Consider the following 22,318-nt stretch of genomic DNA (forward strand, 5'->3'; position numbering starts at 1 on the left):
TCCTCTATCTCTTCCAGTGTGACCCATTTCAAGTCTTAGACCTCCAGGATGCCTTCTCAATCCCCCTTGACCCCGAATCTTTGCCTCCACATGGAAAGACCCTGATTCTCAACGGTCCCAGCAGCTAACCTGGACCATCCTCCCCCGGGGCCTCAGCAATGAATCTCCTCACTATAGACCTCACTGCTGACCACCTCCTGCCACATATGGATGACCCCCTTCTTGGCAGTCCCTCCAGAGAAGTTTGCTTACAAGGCTCTGCCACCCTCCTAAATGCCCTAGCCACATGAGGATATAGGTTCTCCCCCAATAAAGCCCTAATAGCCTTTAGTGTCATCACACATCTGTGTCTCCATATCTCACACCAAGCCTGGTCTATAACCCATGAAGGTATCTCCCAGCTCCTGCAGCATCCACTACTTTAAACTAAGAGAGAGCTCCTCTCCCTCCTGGGCTTACTCAGTTTCTTTCTCATATGGATCCTTAACTTCTCCTTTATTTCACAAATGCTTTATGAGGGCACTAAAGGGCCTCTAGATGAGCCCCTCCCCACTCCCTCTTCCCTCACAACCCTAATCACAAAACTACTGCAGGCCCTGACCCATGCTTCCACTCTCTATCTCCCTGACAATTCCAAGTCCTTCTTTCTCTTTGTCCACACCAATCAAGGGCAGGTTCTCGGCCTTCTGTGACAGAGGGGAGGTGATACCTGGGTTCCTGAGGCCTACCCATCCAAACAGCTGGATCTGATCTCTAGAGGGTAGCCTCCCTGTCTCTTAGCCCTTGCAGCTATGGCCCTACCAGTGCCAGAAGTCTCCAAGCTGTCTCCTTTCTCACTCCTAGATATTCATTCACCTCACCACCACCAAAACCTGCTGAGCCATCAGGCATTTCTTTCCCTTCCACCTTCCAGGGTTCAAATCCTGGTAGACCCTACCTTATTCTTCTCACCATGCCCCATTCTAAACCCTGCAGCACTCCTCCTCCTCCCTACCCAAGATTCACAAATTATAACACATAATTGCAGCAAGGTCTTAAATCTCACCTTCAACCCCTTTGCTCATATCAGAGATGAGCCTCTCCAAGACCCTCCACATCCATCTCCACCGGTTCATCAATGGTAGTTCCCAAAAGACACCACCCTATGTGTCAGGATATGCAATCATACAAGGAAGCATCTCTAATCATTCTAAACACACTCTATTAGAGGTGCAACTCTTGCCACCCCAAACTACTTTCCAACAGGCAGAGCTTATTGCACTCTCCCAAGCTCTCACACTAGCCAAAGATAAACAGGCAAACATCCACACTGACTCCAAATATAATATTCTTTGTTCTAATATCTTAATCTGGAGAGAACGTGGCTTTCTCATTTAGAAGGGCACTCCTGAGTTAATGCTTCTCACATTAAAGCTTTTCTCAATGCAGCCCTCCTTCCCAAACATCACTTAACATGAATGCAGATACTCAGCCTATACTTTATACTATGCTCCATCCCACGTTATAGGTACCACCACCTGTATCATCCTCAACACTCCCAAAGTGGCCTTACCTTGGGACTGTAATAACACCATCACTTTCAAAGAAACAACGAAGGACTTTTCCCTTTGTTGCCCTGTGCCTTCGGAGCGCATGGCCTATTGGCCTCCACTCTGCCTCTGCTTTCCTGCTTGCATGCTTGCTCGATGTGGCACCTGGCCTGCTCTCTGCCAGGTATGGACCCAACTTAGCTTCAAGATTTCCTTCTCCCCTAGTTAAAGCCCTCACTTTCCTGTGCATTTCTAACACTGAATCAAACGCCTAAAAACTTATCATGTCGTCTGATCTATTTTGAGCCAATATTCAGAACTCTTCTTTGAACAGATGGCAAGAACACACAAGGTTATTAATATTGAAATTATTAATAAGGCTGGACAATATTATAATGGTGACCCAGATGGGACCCTTAATAATGTAGGGACTCCCCAATATTTATTTATATTTGTTTGAATGGTTTAAAAGGAAAAAAAAAGGGGCAACATGGCAAGAACCTAAGAACCGGCTTCCCATGGCTTCTAACTTTGCTCATCTTTCCACAGTTCACTCCCTCACTGATCTGCACTCATGGCTTTCCCTTAGATTAGGGAGCATGTGCTCACTGTGCACACCCAACTTTGGAGGGTTCCTGCTCCTCAAGAATTTGCACTTTCTTGCCACCCGCCTTGCTCCAGCCCCACCAGCTGCCAAGGTGTGTGCATTGCTGGGGGAGGAGCAGGAGCCAAGAGAGAGGAGATGGGACTGGAAGCTGCCAATCCCTCCGGCCACCGCAACAGGTGCACAGGATGTACACAAGACTCCTCCAGTTTCTATGGGAACTGGGCCACTCCTCAAACACAAGCCAAGAGAGTTGCAGCTGGGGAAATGCGCTGGCACTTGCACACGCTCCAGCCCAACTTTGCCATAGCTGTCTGCTCTGCCAGCCATTGCCAGCCCCTTCAGGACAGGCACTGGTCTCTTGCTGGTGCAAAACTCTGCAGGGACTTGGGCCGGCTGCACAGCCTGTTTTTGATTCCTGCGCAGGGCCCATGCTCAGTTCCAGCAGCCATTGTCCATGGCTCTACTAGCCCCGCCCTGCCTCAGCTGCCTAAGAAGCCACACCCACAGCTCTGGCCAGTGTTTTCATCCAAAATGACAGACAGTTTAATCCCTTTCACAAATGACAGTGCATAGGCAGTTTTCCTCTGAGTTTTGGCACTTGTGGTTTTCAGAAAATGCACGGATTGGTTTCCTTTCACTGTTCCTCGCTTTGATTATTTCAGGAAAATGTGCTGTTAGTGCTAATGGAATTCTGGCAGAGAGATGAGAAGGATTTTCACAGAGGGTTAGTTTTTGAGTTTGTGAGAGCTTACTGATATATATTAAAGTTTCCAAGTTGTTTGTAATATGTTTTAAAGACAATTTACATATTTTCTAATGTTAGAATTTTAGGAAGGTTTTTTTTTTTTAAATGGTACCCAAAATTCTGTTTTGCCTCAGGGTTTTCAAACATGCTTTCAATTGTTAATTTTGAGCTGGGGAACCGGTTTGGTTGCCAAGTAACCTGATAGCATTATACATGATGGAGGCTCCACTTCCTGCTGCAGAGGGTGGGACTTCCATTCCAAGATGGAAGCCCCCATGGGAATTTCTGCCCTTACAAGAAGATGGGCAACAGACTCAATCCCAAAATGGCAGTCTTCATGGCCTGCCACATGCCTGACAAAATAGAGTAACTTTTTTATTATTTTTTAACTCTAGGTATTATTTTGTCCTCCATGCTGTTCTTCATTGTTTTAGCTTAAATTGGCAGCTCTCACACTTGTTTTTCTTGCTTTGGCTTACACTGACAGCTTTAACACTGGTCTTTATTATTTTAATTTTTTTATTTTAAGTATTCGTTTTGCTTTACTAAGTGGCATTTAAAAAACAATAATAAAAAAAAATTAAAACACCCTCACTGGGCTTGGTAAAATAATGGCCCCATTTGGTACACAAATAGAGACAATAAGGTGTCAGAATTGTAACTAATGCAATGCATCCAAGTCACATGCTTAAGGAATTATAACTAACTCAGTGTATCCATGTTAACTGCTTAAGGGTAATAAAGCTCCCGAAGAGCTGTGTTTGTTTTATCTTCTCAGGTCCTACAAACGAACTTTTAAAACTTTATAATTCTATACACATTCCTACAGACTTACTTCAAAGGGTACATTTAAAAACTTGCCCTGGGATCCTAAATCCCCTTGAGCTAGATGGAAAAAGGAACATCTCAAGTGTAAAAGTGATCACATAGATGGGACTAAGGGTTAAAGTGATCATATCAATAGGATTAAGTGTTTAGTAATAATAATGGAAAGGATCAAAGAAGAGTAAATGCTCCAACATGGGAAGCAGTCCATACAGCAGATTCTAGAATGGCAGACACTTTAAGTAACACTCAATGACCTCATAGTCAGCCCATAAGGCATCCTGCTCTGGCTAAGAAGCCCATGAGAGTATTTCAGGCATGGAAAGCCAGGATACTCATGCAAAAATTGTCCCTACATGGAGGAACTCCCTGGGTGAAACTCAGTGGAAAGAGGTAGTCATCAAAGGATATACTTTTCTCTAAAGGGAGGATAGAACTTCCACTTTGCTTACGGCTCTGTCTAAATCCTGATGGAGTTTGCGGACTCAAAAGACATCCATAGCCTAGACAGCTCATGTCAGGAACCTCGGATGTGGGGCCAGAGCAGTGGCACAGTGGGCCTGAAGTGCCGGCATCCCATATGGGCCCCGTTTCTAGTCCTGGCTGCTCCTCTTCCAATCCAGCTCTCTGCTATGGCCTGGGATAGCAGTGGAAGATGGCCTAAGTCTTTGGGCCCCTGCACCCACATGGGAGACCCAGAGGAGGCTCCTGGCTCCTGGCTTCGGATTGGCGCAGCTCCGACCATTGTGGCCATCTGGGGAGTGAACCAGCAGATGGAAGACTTCTCTCTCTGTCTCTACCTCTCTCTGTAACTCTGTCTTTCAAATAAATAAAATAAATCTTTAAAAGAACCTCAGGTGATCACTGACATCATGTATAAGAGCGTTAATTGTTAAACTAACAACAGGAGTCACTGTGTACTAACTTCCCATGCAAGATCTCTGTCTTCAAGGAGCTACAGTATTAGAATTAATGGTAAAACTTGTTCCCAAAGATTTACTTCATTCTAGTATGTTATATTATTATGTGTCATAAGTTCTAGTTATGCCTAAGTGTCAAAACCCATTGCCTGCATTCATAGTTGCTTCTTTAAAGTTAATTAAGTGTCTTAAACATGTACTCTTAGATCCATATATCCCTGTGATATTCCTATCTTGTGTGTTTTAAGGTCAAATACAGAGTACAGAGTTAAAGGCCTCAGGACTATTAATGAGACTGTTGTTTCAATGCATATTGTTGTGTGCTAAACATTTGCCTAAGGAGTAATTTCTTCTGCATTCCACTAAACCCAGAATCTGGGGAAGTGAGGATACACAATTTCCCAAACAAAAGTTCAGGTTTCTAAACCAGAGGTAGATTACCTGGGATACATTCTAACCCTAGGAATGCATGCTCTTTCAGTCAAGAGAAAGGAAGCTATTCTACGTATAGGGTCACCACAGACTAAAAGCAGCTAAGGACATTTCTGGAAATGGCAGGATTTAGTGGAATTTGGATTCCAGGATTTGGTTTCCAAGCCATTGTATGAGATTTAAAAGGCCCTGACACAGACACACTGTACTGGAAAGGGTAGCTACAAAAGTTGCTCCAAAGAATTAAGGAGCTTTTTAACAGAAACTCCAACATTGAGAACCACTGATGACAGGATTCTATGGTACACAGATTCCAGGATTTGGATTATAAACCTTTGCATGAGCTTTAAAAGGCCCTGATACAGCCACACGGTGCTGGACAGGGGAGCTACAAAAGGTGTTCCAAAGAATTAAAAAAAAAAAAAAAAAAAAAAAAAAACTTTTAACAGAAGCTACAACATTAGGAATTACTGAGCAAGCCATTCATAGAAAGATCCTCTTCAGATCGGCTGCAGCCTAAATGAACAGGACCCTAACAGGTGCTACTGAGCATGACTAACTCAGTAAAATTGGGATTAAGCTTCTACAGCTTGACTCTTCACAGGTGAACTCAAAAGACACAGCTGAGCATTCCATAAGCCATTCGAGACCTTAAGTACCTCTTCAAAAGCAAAAAGATAAATAAAGCTTTTGCTTAAGGCAAAAATGCCACATCTGCCTCTTATTTTAATTCTTTCCAGGAGCTGTTATTGACAATAAAACTCCTAATGGGTCTTCTATTTTAATTCTTCATGCTCAAGCTAAATGGGTTTATAATCTGCATAAGGGTAGCCTATCACCACCCATTATCTGGGAGTCCGTAAGTTCTTTCCATTTTATGGGGCACTCCATTTAAATTTGGTTTTGTTCCAGTTTTGCTCATGCTAATTAACAAACTTATATGTTTCAGAACTCAATGACTTCTAAGAATAACTGACCATATAGGGGACATAGCCATTGGTGATGACTGAAAATTCTCCAGCTCATAAAACAAATTTGTTAGATGAGATAGGCAGAGACTCTGCACTACACCCCTAATAAGCAGGAAGCAGCCATAGAAAATATGATGATTCTATGCCCTTCAACATCCTTTAAGATTAAGGTGTGCAATCCCTGAGGAGGGAATGATAGAGTCAGGTATACAGAATCAAACTGATTAGATCTGTGGCCAGTGCTGTGGTGCAGGAGGTTAATCCTCCATCTGCAGTGCCAGCATCCCAAAGGCTGCTGCTTTTCCAATTCAGTTCTCTGCTATGGCCTGGAAAAGCAAAAGAAGGCCCAAGCGCTTGGACCCTCCACCCAGGTGGGAGACCTGGAAGAAGCTCCGGGCTGCTGGCTTCGGATCAATCCAGCCCCTGCATCTGTGGCCATTTAGGGAGTGAACCAGTGGATGGAAGACCTTTCTCTTTGTCTCTCCTTCTCAATGTCTGTAACTTTAACTCTCAAATAAATAAAATCTAAAATCTAAAAAAAAATAAACTCAAAAAACAAATTTATTAAATATGTAAGCTGGAGACCACATCTTCATCCTGTCCCCTTTTGTGATCTCATGCCCCTATCTGATCTCACCTGACTGCCCACCTGCCCATCAGACTATGTAAGCACTCCCCTTTGGTAGTGAATAAATGGCCTGGAGTGTGGTGGGCCCTCCCGTTCCATGCCTGTGGGCGCTCAGCCTTCTGGCTGTCTGCTTCTGCTTCCCTGCCTGCATGCTCGCTCCACGTGGCTCCTGGCCTACTCTCTGCCTGGTATGAACCCAACTTTGCTTCTAGACTTCTTTTTTTTTAACTTTTATTTAATGAATATAAATTTCCAAAGTACAGCTTATGGATTACAATGGCTTGCCCCCCATAATGTCCCTCCCACCCGCAACCCTCCCCTTTCCCACTCCCTCTCCCCTTCCATTCACATCATGATTCATTTTTGATTCTCTTTATATACAGAAGATCAGTTTAACACAGAAACATAAAGTGAAAAATACTGTTTGAGTACTAGTTATAGCATTAAATCACAATGTACAGCACACTAAGGACAGAGATCCTACATGAGGAGTAAGTGCACAGTGACTCCTGTTGTTGACTTAACAAATTGACACTCTTGTTTATGGCATCAGTGATCACCCTAGGCTCTTGTCATGAGCTGCCAAGGCTATGGAAGCCCCCTGAGTTCACTGACTCTGATCATATTTAGACAAGGCCATGGTCAAAGTGGAAGTTCTCGCCTCCCTTCAAAGAAAGGTACCTCCTTCTTTGATGACCCGTTCTTTCCACTGGGATCTCACTTGCGGAGATCTTTCATTTAGGTTTTTTATTTATTTATTTATTTTTCCCCGCAGAGTGTCTTGGCTTTCCATGCCCGAAATACTCTCATGGGCTTTTCAGCCAGATCCGCATGCCTTAAGGGCTGATTCTGAGGCCAGAGTGCTGTTTAGGACATCTGCCATTCTATGGGTCTGCTGTGCATCTCACCTCCCATGTTGGATCATTCTCACTTTTGGTTGAATACTGTAATCAATACACAATTATTCTTAAGTGCTGAAACTTAACTGAAAAGTGATCACGGTTAAATATAAGAGTGGGAATAAGAGAGGGAAGAGATGTGCAATTTGGGACATGCTCAGGCTGACTTGCCTCAAACAGTAGAGTTGGAAACATACCAGGGGATTCCAATTCAATCCCATCAGGGTGGCATGTACCAATGCCATCTCACTGGTCTCAGTGATCAATTTCTGTTCACAATTGATCATAATGATGGGACTAAGAACCAAAGGGATCATATGGACAAGAATAGTGTCTGCTTCTAAACTTCTTTTAAATCCTTCACTTTCCTACGCACTTCTTTCACTGAATGAAATGCTTAAAATCTTTTAATGCTGTCTAGTCTACTTTAGCCAGTATTCAGAATTCTTATCTGAATAGATTGCAAGAAACCACAAAATTATTATATGTAACATTAACAGTAAGGCTAGAAGATATCCGAATTAGCACATTTTGAGATTTATTTCACTTTCAGGGAGTATGAATTGACTCTAAGGGTGAAGTCACCCTAAAAAGTCTACATGAACCCTGGTTTTATAGCTACAAGAAACTGAATTTGAACAAACACTGGAAGATCATTCTTCCACAGAGACTCCAAAGATTAACACTTTGACTGTTGCCTTATAAACTGAGAAGAAAGCTAGTCACACTGAACCTGAACTTCTTTCTTATTTATTTATTTATTTATTTATTTATTTTTATTTGACAGGTAGAGTTACAGTGAGAGAGAGAGACAGAGAGAAAGGTCTTCCTTCCATTGGTTCACTCCCCAAATGACCACTACAGCCGGCGCTGTGCCCATCTGAAGCCAGGAGCCAGGTGCTTCTTCCTGGTCTCCCATGCAGGTGCAGGGCCCAAGCACTTGAGCCATCCTCCACTGCCTTCCCGGGCCACAGCAGAGAGCTGGACTGGAAGAGGAACAATCAGGACCAGATCCGGCGCCCATATGGGATGCCAGCGCCGCAGGCGGAGGATTAACCAAGTGAGCCACAGTGCAGGCCCTGACCCTGAACTTCTGACCTAAAGAATTGTTAGCTCATTAGCTAGCTATTGCTTTCTTTAAAAAGAAAACAATTTCTCAAAATGTAAATCTCCTTATACTAATTTTCTCACTTATTAATATATGCCAATTTTGGTTTTAAGGGCAGCTAACAGATAATTTGGACTATACTCAAGAAAAAAATGGAATGTTTAAATGTGTACTGATGATTTATTTAATAAGAAGAAACCTTTGCAATATAAAAAGTTAAATAATCATGCTAAATAAGTAAAGAGATAAATTATGTGGTATATATAGGCACCCAGTCATAGCTAGACCCATGCATTCTAGAATCTCATAACATGAATTTCTATGAGATTTTACAATCCATGAACTCAGATCAGTTTTAAAATTTTCACTTATAACCCTTTGTAATTTTAAATACATATTGTGGTAGAAGATAAATTTAAATGCAGCTCCTTCTAATCTAAAGCTTGAGGGTTTACAGTCAGCAAAGAGTTATTATCTGCTTAGGTGCAAAGAACTATCTCATCCTAGTCTGTAATTCTTATGAAGGCTGGCATGTGAACAAACAGGGAGGAAAGCAGGGTCCAGCTCACTTGACAGAAGTCTCATTCAAGCTTCCCTTTTGCCTAATCTAGTTGGTCTCATCTTCCTATACAGAGCACTTTACTGCCTTAGTTGCATCTTGGGGTATACAAATGGATAATTATGCATGGAACAATAGATCCTGGAAGCATAAGATACCAGGAGTTCCTGATGAAGCAAAAAAGTGACAAAATATATGCTAGTGAGTTTGAGTTTTGAGACTTCTGCGAGGTACTGAAAAAAAAACAATAACCAATTTACTAAGTGGCACAAAAGTCTGTCATACCAAATTTGAACTGTGATAGCACCAAGAAAGATTCTGATAAATAATACAGGCAGTTGGTGAAGAAGCCCTGTCGCTTGGACCATATGACTTGTCTTGTGAAACTATTATTATTCTATATATTAAAAATGGGAAGGGCCAGCGCCGCGGCTCACTAGGCTAATCCTCCACCTTGCAGAGCCAGCACACACTCTAGCCCCGGTTGAGGCGTCGGATTCTGTCCCAGTTGCCCCTCTTCCAGGCCAGCTCTCTGCTGTGGCCCGGGAGTGCAGTGGAGGATGGCCCAAGTACTTGGGCCCTGCACCCGCATGGGAGACCAGGAGAAGCACCTGGCTCCTGGCTTCAGATCAGTGTGGTGCACCCACCGCGGCGGCCATTGGAGGGTGAACCAACGGCAAAAAGGAAGACCTTTCTCTCTGTCTCTCTCTCTCACTGTCCACTCTGCCTGTCAAAAAAAAAAAAAAAAGGGAAGAAATGTTATGTGGAATTAGTAGCAAGCCCAATGGGAGAATTACAAAATGTCCTTTAGTTTCTTAATTAAGGTAATGCTGTGCCATATGGAATTATGTACTTTTAAAAATTACATGAATAACAACAATAACAGCAATGACAAATCTGGTGGCATGGTATTGAGTCTCCATAAAGAATGAATGAATGTGCAAGGATCATGATCAGACCATGTGGCTATGTAACCTAAGCCACCATCATCACCTGACTATTGATCAACTAAATTACAATGTCCAGCTAACTAACAATGTATCATCCATGAGGTTGTCCATTCAAGATGGACACCATTCTTTAGAGGGCCTCATCTAGTTGGCTGAAGATTCGTGCAACCTGCATTTCATTCTTACTATTCCATTTGCCCAATTATGCTTTCTCCTCACACTTTTCAAAAGTTTTGATCCATAAAAAATACACTGAATCTGTTTCCATTTGAAAGTTACTCTGTGGAAACATTTTTATTAAAAAGAGCTGTACAATGGATTCACTTAATAAAGAGCAAAACAGAAGGTGCTAAAAATAATCTTTTGTTTCTATTTCCGTACCTCTACCACATTTCAAAATTCCATCTACTCTAATAGGCTTGCAGCATTTGAAATACTGAGATGACCAAGGATATTAGGTCAATTTATAGAGCTTATAAACTAGGAGATAAGATATATGTGAAAATTATAATAAACATGATGAGATATGATTTTGCCTTTCTAAATATATACACTGCAACATAATTAAGAAAGAGGGTATTATTGCTTGCCAATCACACATTCTAGGAAAAGAGAGAATTTGAGTTTGAGAACACTTCCAAGAAGCAGTGATTGTGAAAGCTTATTATAGGTAACTCAAGATAAAAGAGTAATTCTGGGCAGTGTTGAAAAGATCTAAGCCTGTCTGATGGGAAGTATGTGATTCAGGTTGTTGAAATATCACTTTAAAGGATACAGTGATTCAATGAAACCATAGTGAAAGTAAGACAATATGTATCCTGATGGTAGGAAGCCTAAGTGAAAACTTTGTTATTCACTCCAACAATCAAATCTTTATTATTAATTTACAATAAAACAACCATGGTCATTTATATCACACTATATTTTTTTAATTTGACAGAGTTAGACAGTGAGAGAGAGACAGAGAGAAAGGTCTTCCTTCCATTGGTTCACCCCCCAAATGCCTGCCACAGCCGGAGCTATGCCGATCCGAAGCCAGGAGCCAGGTGCTTCCTCCTTATCTCCCATGTGGGTGCAGGGCCCAAGCACTTGGGCCATTCCTCCACTGCACTCCTGGGCCACAGCAGAGAGCTGGACTGGAAGAGGAGCAACCGGGACTAGAACCTGGCGCTCGTATGGGATGCCGGCGCCACAGGTGGAGGATTAACCATGGGAGCCACGGCGCTGGCCCACACCACATTTTTTAAAAGCATAAATCATTTGTTATTCTGATGAATAACTTCACTGCATTGCTTCATAAATATATCTTTTCTAGGAAACAAAGAGTAAATATCAGACATGTATCCTAGAATATCAGCAGTGATCCCAATAGAGTTACTCAGCTTGTCTCTCCAACTGGATATTGCATTTATTTTTTTCTTTTTTGTTATGTATTCAGATTCATGTATGTTATGAATATGGAAACTGTATTAAGGGCCCTTAGTAACTTGGTTTTCTTAAAAATATGAGCTTAAATATAAAATGAGATTACATTATCATTTGAGATATAAAATCTAAAGTCAGCATTAAATAAATCTAATTACAAAAGTCCACTGAATCTCAAATAGAATAGCATCATCCCAGGAGAAAACTATATGGAAAATGGAATGGACATGTTCTTGTGTTAGAATTTTCATCTGAGACAATTCGTGAGGTAAAAAATGTCAAACACAGAACTATCAAAGAGCAACAAAGCACATAGGAGAAGAAAATCCTGCCACTGCAATAATGAGCCTTCTCCTTTGGAGAGGATTCAATGTTGTCTGATCTGTTCCTGGTTAGTGAAAGTGGTCAAATAACAGAAAGAATCCACAGACTGTTTTTCTCACAACTGATGCAGGAGGCATGGGTTCTGGCATTTCCATCTCCATTTGGGCTTTTCTTTTTGCATAAGATTCAATTACCTTCTGTGTCTCTTTGGAGTGTGTGGGGGGAACTAAAGAAAATGCCAGCTATGAAGCTATGTAGCTCCAAACATTTTAGCTTAGTAAGGCTGTGGATCTTCTCCCTGAGTCAAGTGGATATGGAATAAAGTTGGCGGACAACAGTCTCACATAAAACCTGCTGAAGACAGGGCGAGGAGACATCTTAAGGTTAGGCACAGCAGAATCCTATCTGCAGAAACTCTCTCCAGAAGATTTCTAATGTATTTGCGTTTCCTTGCTGCATCACCCAGAATTAGCTATTTAGATGCCAGTCACACAGAGAGCACAGATGACAGGAGCAGATTAAAGAGAAGTACGACATCAGAAAAATAAGAGGCAGCAATAGGTACAGTGGGTTAAGTCATCACTTGCAATGTTGGCGTCTCACATCCCAGTGCCAGTTCCAGTCCCAGCTGTTCCACTTTTGATTCAATTTCTTGCTAATGTGTTTCGGAAGGAAGCAAAGGACGGCCCGAGTACTTGGGCCCTTGCCGCTTATGTGGGAGAGCATGATGGAGTTCCTGGCTCTTGGATTCATCCTGGCCCAGTCCTGACTGTTGTGACAAGTTAGGAGGTGATACAGCAGCTCTCTCTCGCTCACCTCTCTTCCCTTCTCTCTGTGTCACTCTGGTTTTTGAATAAATAATTTTTAAAGATTTTATTTATTTGATAGGTAGAGTTACAGAGAGAAGAGAGACAGGGAGAAAGATCTTCCATCTGCTGGTTCACCCCCAAATGGTTCCAATGGCCAGAGCTGGCCCAATTGGATACCAGGAGCCAGGAGTTTCTTTTGGGTTGCAAGTGGTGCAGGGGCCCAAGCACTTGGCAATCTCCTATTGACTTCCCAGGCCATATCAGGGAGCTGGATCAGAAGAGGAGCAGCCAAGACTAGAACTGGCATCCATATGGGATGCTGACAAGCAGGCAGAGGCTTAGCCCGATATACCACAGCACCGGCCTCTTAAATAAAGATTTTTAAAAGAAATTTTGACTCCTTTCTTCTCAGGAGGAGATTTAGTTCATACCACCTCTAAGTTCCCCAAGATAAGGTCCAGCTGTAATGGGGGGCAGAGAAAATATGATTGCTATACAAGATACTATAAATTATACGCTGTGCAGGACTCTACTGGACTTTTAAAAAGATTAGCATATAATTCTCCGCCTGTGGCGCCGGCACCCCGGGTTCTAGTCCCGGTTGGGGCACTGGATTCTGTCCTGGTTGCTCCTCTTCCAGTCCAGCTCTCTGCTGTAGCCCGGGAAGGCAGTGGAGGGTGGCCCAAGTGCTTGGGCCCTGCACCCCATGGAAGACCAGGAGGAAACACCTGGCTCCTGGCTTCAGATTGGCGTAGTTCCAGCCATAGTGGCCATTTGGGGGGGTGAACCAATGGAAGGAAGACCTTTCTCTCTGTCTCTCTCTCACTGTCTAACTCTGCCTTTCCAAAAAAAAAAAAAAAAAAAAAAAGATTAGCATACATTTAGATTAATTTGGAAGAATGGCTTAGAGTAGTTGCTGGATTATATTATACTGCATTGACATTAGGCATGGGTTGGCTACATGACTATTACCTCACTGGAGAAACTTGTTATTTAAAAAAGAGACAGGCAAGTAAATGAGGAAAAAAAAATATTGATACAGACATCTTCCTCTGTAGAGGAAACCCCCAGCCATGGGACTTCTGAGTCTTTAGTTTCCTTGGTGAGATGAAGACGTCCCAGCCTGAGGCCATTCATGAAACTTCCCATGCTGATATTCTAGGCTCACGGAAGAAGTTTCAGACTCACATTTTGTTCCATGACATATACAAACAAGTAAAAAATGTGATTATCATATGGATGCTGAATATCCTAATTTCTGAGTCAGTGATTTCTTGTAAATTCTCAAATGTGTACTATATGTCAGTCTTTAAGGCATAACAATCTGCTATGACAGATGGATACAAGGAGTACCGAGTTAGGTTTTTTAACTTAATCATAGGAGCCCCACTGAGATGATTATAAATCCTCCATCTTCTTAGAACTTTTTAAGAAGTCTCGGGAGAATCTAATATCCTCTTCTGGGTGACAGGGTTAGGATGGTGTATACTGTTATGGCATATCTAGACTTAACAATATTTTATTCATGGTTGTACTTGTCTTGAGTGTTCAGTAGTGTAAGAAGCAATCCGGTTTCTATTTTGTATTGATTTACAGAATTCTACAATCAATCCCAATCACCTATTATCCTCCCTTGTTTTTTATCATTAAGCAAAACAAGATCTTCCTGTATCCAAGTTAATAATAGTTTTAATTCAGTAGTTGATACCACTCATTTATTCACTTTGTATGCTATCTTTTAAATATATTACATATCCACAAAGAACATTATCCAAAATAATGTTTCATCATTAAAAGAAATAATAAGAGCTCACCTGTTTGGAGATTTTATTTGTAGTGTGTGTTCAGTGGTTGATGACTGGCTTTTTAAAACAAACAAATGTAGTTACTCTCAGTTGAGCAATCAGATGTTAACACTGATGGGACAAGAATTGCTTAATTTCTACTTCCTCCATGTTCACTGGTATTGGTTCTTCCCTCACTTTTTTTTTCTTGCTTTTTGTTGAACCCTGACTGATCTGCCTTGATACTAAGGCATAGTCTTCACAGGAGGGACAGTATGAAGGATTAAATTCCTTACTATTTTGTTCTGCCTTTGTAGATCTCTCAAGGTATCTGTACATTCTAACTCAGAGAGTCTGACATTGGCGATTTTTTTTTTATTATTTCCTACGCTAATTTCTTCTTCTTATAGTCAGGAAATCAATTTTCACCATATAATAAAACTCTACTTGTAAAAGAAGTTCCAAAAATTGTTCTAACTTCTCAGGATCAATCAACTCTATGATTCAAAATGATATGATTTTCAGTAAAAAATTGGGCTTTTAGAAAACAATAAAATATATTCATTTTGAAATAAACTTTACATGGAGGATGAATTTTTATACTTTGCTCATGAATACATATACAAGGACATTTGAAAAACTTTGTGGAAAAGTGGTATTCAAAGTTTCTTTGGCTGCAAAGTTGAATCTATGCATTGATTTTGCTACTACACATTTTACATACAATTTTGAAGCTCCCTCATAGAAGATATCCACATTTTACAATATGACTTTAACACTTATTAATGGAAAACTATTGATAATAGAAAAGAAGTACACATTTTAAAAAATTCAGCCATTGCACCTAACATATCAGCATTGTCATTTCATCAACAAAATTTTAAAAGTTAATTCATTCCCAAAGAATTGCACTTTGGTGGTTCTGTTAAACCCTTCAAGCTTCACTAAAGATGGAAAACTTTCTAATTTGTGTTGAAATAAAAGAAAAAGTTAAAGGAAAATAAAAACTAATTACACAGTTATAGTAAAGGCCATCTCGAATTACCACATTGTGAACTCACTTTGAACTCCATGGGAGCGTACTATTTTCCAGGTTTCTGATGCCACTTCTTTGACATCCACTTGATAGTGATGAATAGGCACACCTCCGTGGGAGTCCGGTTTGTTGAAAGAAACCTTGGCTGTGGTCTGTGACAGCTCTATGATCTTCACTCCATAGGGACTCGATGGTACATCTAGGAAGGAGTAAACAAGGAAACATGACTCAGGTTATGTGGATAGCCATTACTGAGACAGGTGGTGCTATGAGAATTAGGAATAAAGCAAAATTGCTGTCTAGAGTGCTTAAAATATTTTTATTGCAAAGCTTGCATAAGCACTTGAATTTTATCTTCAGATTGTCAGAAAGTATACACAAATCAATATTTATCATCACAGCAAATAAACAACAAAGCATTCAGAATTGTACTTCATTTGTTGAAGGGATGGTTTACTGGTCCATTTTCTGTATAATAGAGACATATAATTTGAGTTCAACGGAAACAGGCTTTTGTGTGTCTTTGAGTGTGTGTGTGTGTGTGTGTGTGTATGGGATACAGAGAAAGAACGATAAAAAGGATAATTAAAATGTAAGAATATATTTTCATTTAATCATTATCATAAGTAATAATTTCTGTTGAAAATGAGAAATGCATTTTCTTTTTATTCATCAAAATTATATTGCTAACCATAGAAAGTGTTAAGTACAGAGAATGCTGCTATTTGAACTAAACAAAACAGCAAGCTGTATGTTATAATTTCACTTATAGATTATTTAACTAAAAGTAAAATTTAAGTTGAGAAATTGATGTGTTAATCTCTCGATGTGAAAAAATATCTATAAAATATTTCCTTTGTGTGTTACATCAATCCATTACTTATATTATTTCAAGTTCAATATGCTATTGTAATGAGAACTTTTAGATTCTAATATACATAACATTTTTGAGAAAGTATTATCTCAAAAGCAAAATGAATGAGAGGAAAAGAAATGATAGAAAAAGAATCTTAGTGATTAACAAAACTTGTACTTAAGAAACAAAATTATGTAGAAGCACATTAAACACTAAAGGAATTTGTCTTTCAATCTCTTTCTCTTTTCCCTATTACATTTAAAATTATTTTAAACTGTGAAAAAGAAAATTATCACGGATATTTACAGAAAGAACTTATTTATATATACATAAAGAAATATTTGTGTGCCTGTGTATTTATGTACATATATATATATACCATGATTTATAAAAATTCTATAAATGTAAATTTACATTCTGATGCCCATCGACTAGTCATATAAAAATCATGAATGGCAATCAAAAGTCAAATGTGCCTTATTTGCTAGAGTTGAAAGAAAAATCACTGTAAATTATATTAAAATGTGCAACATAAGTGTTAGTGGGCAAGAGGCAGCAGGGAAAGTTTATGGCCTTTTGGATATGTGCACTGTAAATAAATATAGCAGTGTATATATAAGCCTTAATTAGTAACTGTAAATTATTTAGAGATCCTATGAAGTACATTATGCTATAACTCTAAGATTCAGCGATAAATGTCTGGAATACTAATGCATCCAAAAAATTCATAGTGCTTTTAAAAATCACATCTGGATATACAAATTTTAAATTTTCAAAAGAATGTATCTGAACTATAATACATAAATATTCTCATTTTTCATACATTAATATCTAAATATTCAAGCTTTTTTGTTTGTATGCTTGATTGAAAATTTCACAGGGAGTTCTGATTCAAAACAAAAGAGAAACACAAACCAACATGGTTTGCCCTTAGTAAGACTGCTAATCCTTCAATCCATGCCCATGTGACTCTGTAATGACTACTGGTTTAAGTATAACATCACAGTAATTATAACTTTAGTTAGATAAATGTATAAAAAGTGAATGTAGTATATCTTGGAGGAAGAAAAGACTTTATAAGGGCACCCACATTTGAGTGTGTGATGTATACATGATCCTTGTTTTTACTCTGACTATAGATGTAGACACAAACTGCAATCCTAATGTAGTGTGTGGAAGGAGAAACAAGAGAATAAGAGTCTTTTTCTCTTATTACAAAAGTTATATCATCACTACATGAGCCAGTAGCTGTCTTTTTCTATCCATGTAGTATATGTTCAGATTTGCTAACTCTTACCCTGGTTTTTCATTTATATTATTTTTTGTTGGCCTCTTCTTTCTCCTATCTGATTAAAAGAAAAATCATGCTTAGTCCTTGCAGTTCTAGTCTCTTTCTAAGCAATTTTAATTTACATTATTATCATAGCTTCCAAACTACCCTCTAACTACTAATCTGTAAGTTATCTGAGGAAATGTATATATATATATATATATATATATATATATACCTCTCTCACACATACATATTTATATTTATATATACTACTCCTATATAATACTTTCAGATACATATATTTATACATGCATACATGTTTCCCTAGGAAACACTTTATGACTTAAATATTTCAGTAATTAAAAATGATATGAAAAATAGAAAACATGTCCAAATGAATAATAATATCTGATGTGCCTAAAATTCATCAATTCTTTTTATTTGCTTAGCTGCTTTGGTATTACTATCTCCTTCTCTTATGTACATCAAAAATAGTCACTATATTATTTTCTCAATGCCTTCATTGTAACTTATGAATCTATCTCTTCCTTCATGTTTCCACTGACTTGCATATCCTGGATCTATGTACTTCTCCCTGTAATTCCATTAGTGAATCTTGGCTTCCTTTTGCGATTGGATTGCCCACCAAGCTTCAATCCATATGTTCTGCAAATGCAAAAGCAATCTTTCCAAAGAACCACTCTAATCACATCACTTCCCTGAGAAGGGCACTCAGGAGCATTGTCTTCTTTTACAACATCAATCATAGTCTTCAGTTTTATCCTCAAGTTCCTGGATCACTGAACTCAGTGGGTTTGTGCAAACAGAAGGATAATATGGTAAAATACTATCAAACACAGTCCAAGATTTCAGTAAGTCACATGGATATTCCAGCATTGTATGGAGTTTTGAATAATTATATCCACTACTAGGTTTGTCAAAAGTATCATGAAATGTGGAACATTTATTACAGTATCTGGAATATACCAAGCACTCGGTACATGCTAGCCAGTGTAAATGCTGCTATCCTTCCCTGATAATCATCCTGCTTCTATTACATTCATCTGTATACATGATATGTATCACTTTCTGGGTATTTATTGGTATCCACCAATGTTTTAGAGAAACAATATGGAATTGAGACAATATAGAAGTTTAAGTCAGAAAATTATGCTTTGCATAACAGAAAAGAGGCGATGCCATAACCTAGGAGTCAAATAGGAAGAATCGTTGGATTCTTTGTATGACTCTGGGAAAATTAAAAACTTATTGAGTATCATTTTCCTCACAAATAAAATACCAACAGTAATGTGTTAAGTTGTTGAGAGAGTAAGTTGATGGATATAATTAATTGGAAATTCACATGTATTATCTCTATTATTTGATTGTTAAGAATTGTGGGAGCTAAAATTAAAGAAAAACAGAATGAGAGTGATGGGATGAGGTGTATATGGTAAAAAAAAAAAGGTCACATACTTTGTTGGATACATGTAAAACTTTTTTGAAATAAAATCATAAAAAAATAAGTGACAGCATATAAATGATATTCGTTGACATTTTGATATTTACATGCTCGTAAAACCGTAGTTTCCTCAAGCATAAATGTGAAAAGTTATAAAGAGTCAGTCTTGGTGATAATTTGACCTCATTTCAACCAGTAGAGTAACAAGATGAGTTGCTCTTCTGGTTTAATTCTGACAAAAGAAAGGCATACAGCAAACGAAAAGAAATTAATAAGTGAAATGAAATGGAAATATGTGAATCCTTATTGAAAAGAAGCAAGTAGTAATAAATTATTGATATATCTATTTATCTATCTTTCTAACGAGCTATCACTTATGCATCCATCAATTCTGTTGAAATGATTAGAAACAGACTGGAAGGGATACATACAGTATTATGTTATCAAACAAAATAGCATTTCAAAATGACGATACACTATAAAATAAAATGTTGAAAACATACATCCACAGGTAAGAATGAAGAAGAAAATGAAAGGGACTAATAAAATAGATTTTAATGTAGATGCAAAGGAGATCTTGATGAGTACATTTTTAAAGTAATATTGTCATTTTCTCAAGAATGTGTTGACTATTAGGTTTTTGTGTGTGTGAGTTTAGTTCCATACAAATTGTAAATTTTTTTCTATTTATGTGAAAATGATCCTTACTATTCTATAGGAAATGGATTGACTGTTTATCATTTTGGTGGTAAAAAATTTTAGTAACATTAATTCTTCCAATCCATGTACATGGGATGTCATTCTATTTATTTATGTCTTCTTCAATTTCTTTCATCAATCTTTTAAAGGTCTCATGTTGAGATGAGATCTTTAATCTGCATGGTCAAAATCATTCCTTTGTATGATTTTTGGCATCTATTGTAAATGAGATTTTTTTATTTGTTTTTCAGATAGTTTAGTATTATGTTATGTGTATACTGGTTTTGTAGTTTGCAATAATACTGAAGACTGAAGACACCTAACATTCCCATTAAAGCAATATATACAATAGATGAGATAGAGAATCAACTTAAAAAGCCAGCAACAAATGATAGATGAAGAAATGTATAAATACACAACAGAATATTATTCAGCCAGACAGAATGAAATCCTGTCATCTGTGAAAACATGGATGATCTGAAGATATTATGTTAAGTGAAACAATCCAGAAACAGATATCTCCTTCATTTGTGGAATCTAAAATGTTGACCTGATAGAAGTAAAGGGTATAATGATGGTTTCCAGAGGCTTGGGTGTTTAATGGCAAGGAGAGAAGGGGGACATGTTGGTCAGGTATACATAGAGACAGATGGGAAGAATGAATTTCAGGAAATCTACTGTACATCAATTTGACCATTTAAGAGCATTTTTGGAAAACATGTTGAATAAATTTAATGTGCTTCCATCACAGAAATTGGAACTTTATGAGGTAATATACTTATTAACTGAGAATACTCAACCATTCTTCAATGTATGTATACTTAAAAAGATTAGTAGTATAATGGTATTTTCAATTTAAAAAAGAGAGAAGATAAAAATTTTGAAAAGGAATGTGAAACATGGGCTTATAAACTAGCAGATGTAAGACCTGCTTTTCCTTCTATCTCTAACTTTCAAATAAAAAATATTCTTAAAAAGAAACCATTTCTTAATATTGAAAACAACAGCAAAAAGCTTGTTTGTGAGTGAAGGTGTGTGCATATTTGTGAATGTGCGTGTTTTAGCTCTTCCTCAATTGCATTCTTAATTTTCTGAAATAGACTCAACATTAACTGCAAAAATAGGAGACATCAGGTCCTTTTTTCTCAAATTATAAACTATCATATCTTCCTTTCAACATCATTGAAATATAATGGAAAATAATTTTATATAGTTAAGTGTACAACCTGATGTTCCTATACACATTTGATTTTTCTTACGAAATAATCACCACAGTCAAGCTAGTTACCACTTTATCAACTACTACAGTTACTTTTATGGGTATGTGTATCATAAGAATGTTTATGCTCTACCTATACCAAATATAAAAAAACTTTTCTTAACTATTTGTGCATTGGTGTATATTAAATTCTCAGAACTCATTTATCTTGAAGAAATGTAATTTATTATAATTTCTTTTTATTTTTTTACAGGCAGAGTTAGACAGTGAGAGAGACAGAGAGAAAGGTTTTCCTTCCGTTCGTTCACCGCCCAAAATGACTGCTACTGCCAGCGCACTGCACCGATCTGATGGCAGGAGCCAGGTGCTTTCTCCTGGTCTCCCATGTGGTTACAGGGCCCAAGCCCTTGGGCCATCCTCCACTGCATTCCCAGGCCACAGCAGAGAGCTGGACTGGAAGAGGAGCAACCGGGACAGAATCTGGCGACCCAACCGGGACTAGAACCCGGAGTACTGGCACCGCAGGCGGAGGATTAGCCTAGTGAGCTATGGTGCCGGCCGAGGCTTTGTAATTTCTCCCATGGCTTCCTTTACCCAGCTCTTGGCAAATACTCTTCCAAGCTCTCATCCATGTGGTTGCAAATGAAAGAACCTATTCATTTTCCTTCCTCTCCCCTCCTTCCTTCTCTGCCCTTCCTCCTCTATCTTCTCATTCCTCCCTGCTCCTCTTATTCCTCCTGCATTTTACTCTATGTAACACTCCAGTGAGCAGTTGTTGGTTCCATATCTTGAATATCTTGGTTACTGGGAATAATCCTGCCATGAAATTAGTATCTTGGAGAGCTATCACCTCTTTATTAGCCCATAAAGGGCTTTTCATTTACAGAGCTAAACACTCTGTGTCCAAATGGCATTTCTCTTATTTCCAGCCTTTCCTAGAAGTCTGCTTCATTAGATGGATCTTTCCTTTCTCTTTTTGATTCTTCTTCTTTGCTATCTTATTATCATAAACTACAATGTTTCCCCAAATGATACACTTTCTTTGATCATCTTGCTCTCCCTTCAGCCATATTGTCTTCTCTTTGTCCCATCACAGTCTTTGAAGAGGTTGCTACTAATTTCTGTGCCAATTTCATTACTTCTTGGAATTTGATTCCCTAGAATGATGGGAAGCTGAAGATTCAGGTATAGTTTTGACATACTGTGTCAGCCATTTCTCCACAGATGAGGATGCGGTAATGCTAGATTTAGGTCACAG

The 22,318-nt window shown here is 38.7% G+C and overlaps 1 protein-coding gene across 2 annotated transcripts in view; it reads right to left on the reverse strand.

The window, feature by feature from the left end:
- NCAM2 (neural cell adhesion molecule 2) overlaps positions 1-22,318 on the reverse strand; it is a 586,819-nt gene that overhangs the window by 103,809 nt on the left and 460,692 nt on the right. For both annotated transcript variants that reach the window (XM_051819201.3, XM_051819203.3), the window contains exon 12: positions 15,577-15,750. In XM_051819201.3, the coding sequence (XP_051675161.1) occupies positions 15,577-15,750 (174 nt within the window). The remainder of the gene's footprint in view (positions 1-15,576; positions 15,751-22,318) is intronic.

The sequence above is a fragment of the Oryctolagus cuniculus genome, chromosome 4 (assembly GCF_051225735.1).
Source record: "Oryctolagus cuniculus isolate XC-2025 breed Fujian yellow rabbit chromosome 4, ASM5122573v1, whole genome shotgun sequence".
NCBI classification, from domain to species: Eukaryota; Metazoa; Chordata; class Mammalia; order Lagomorpha; family Leporidae; genus Oryctolagus; species Oryctolagus cuniculus.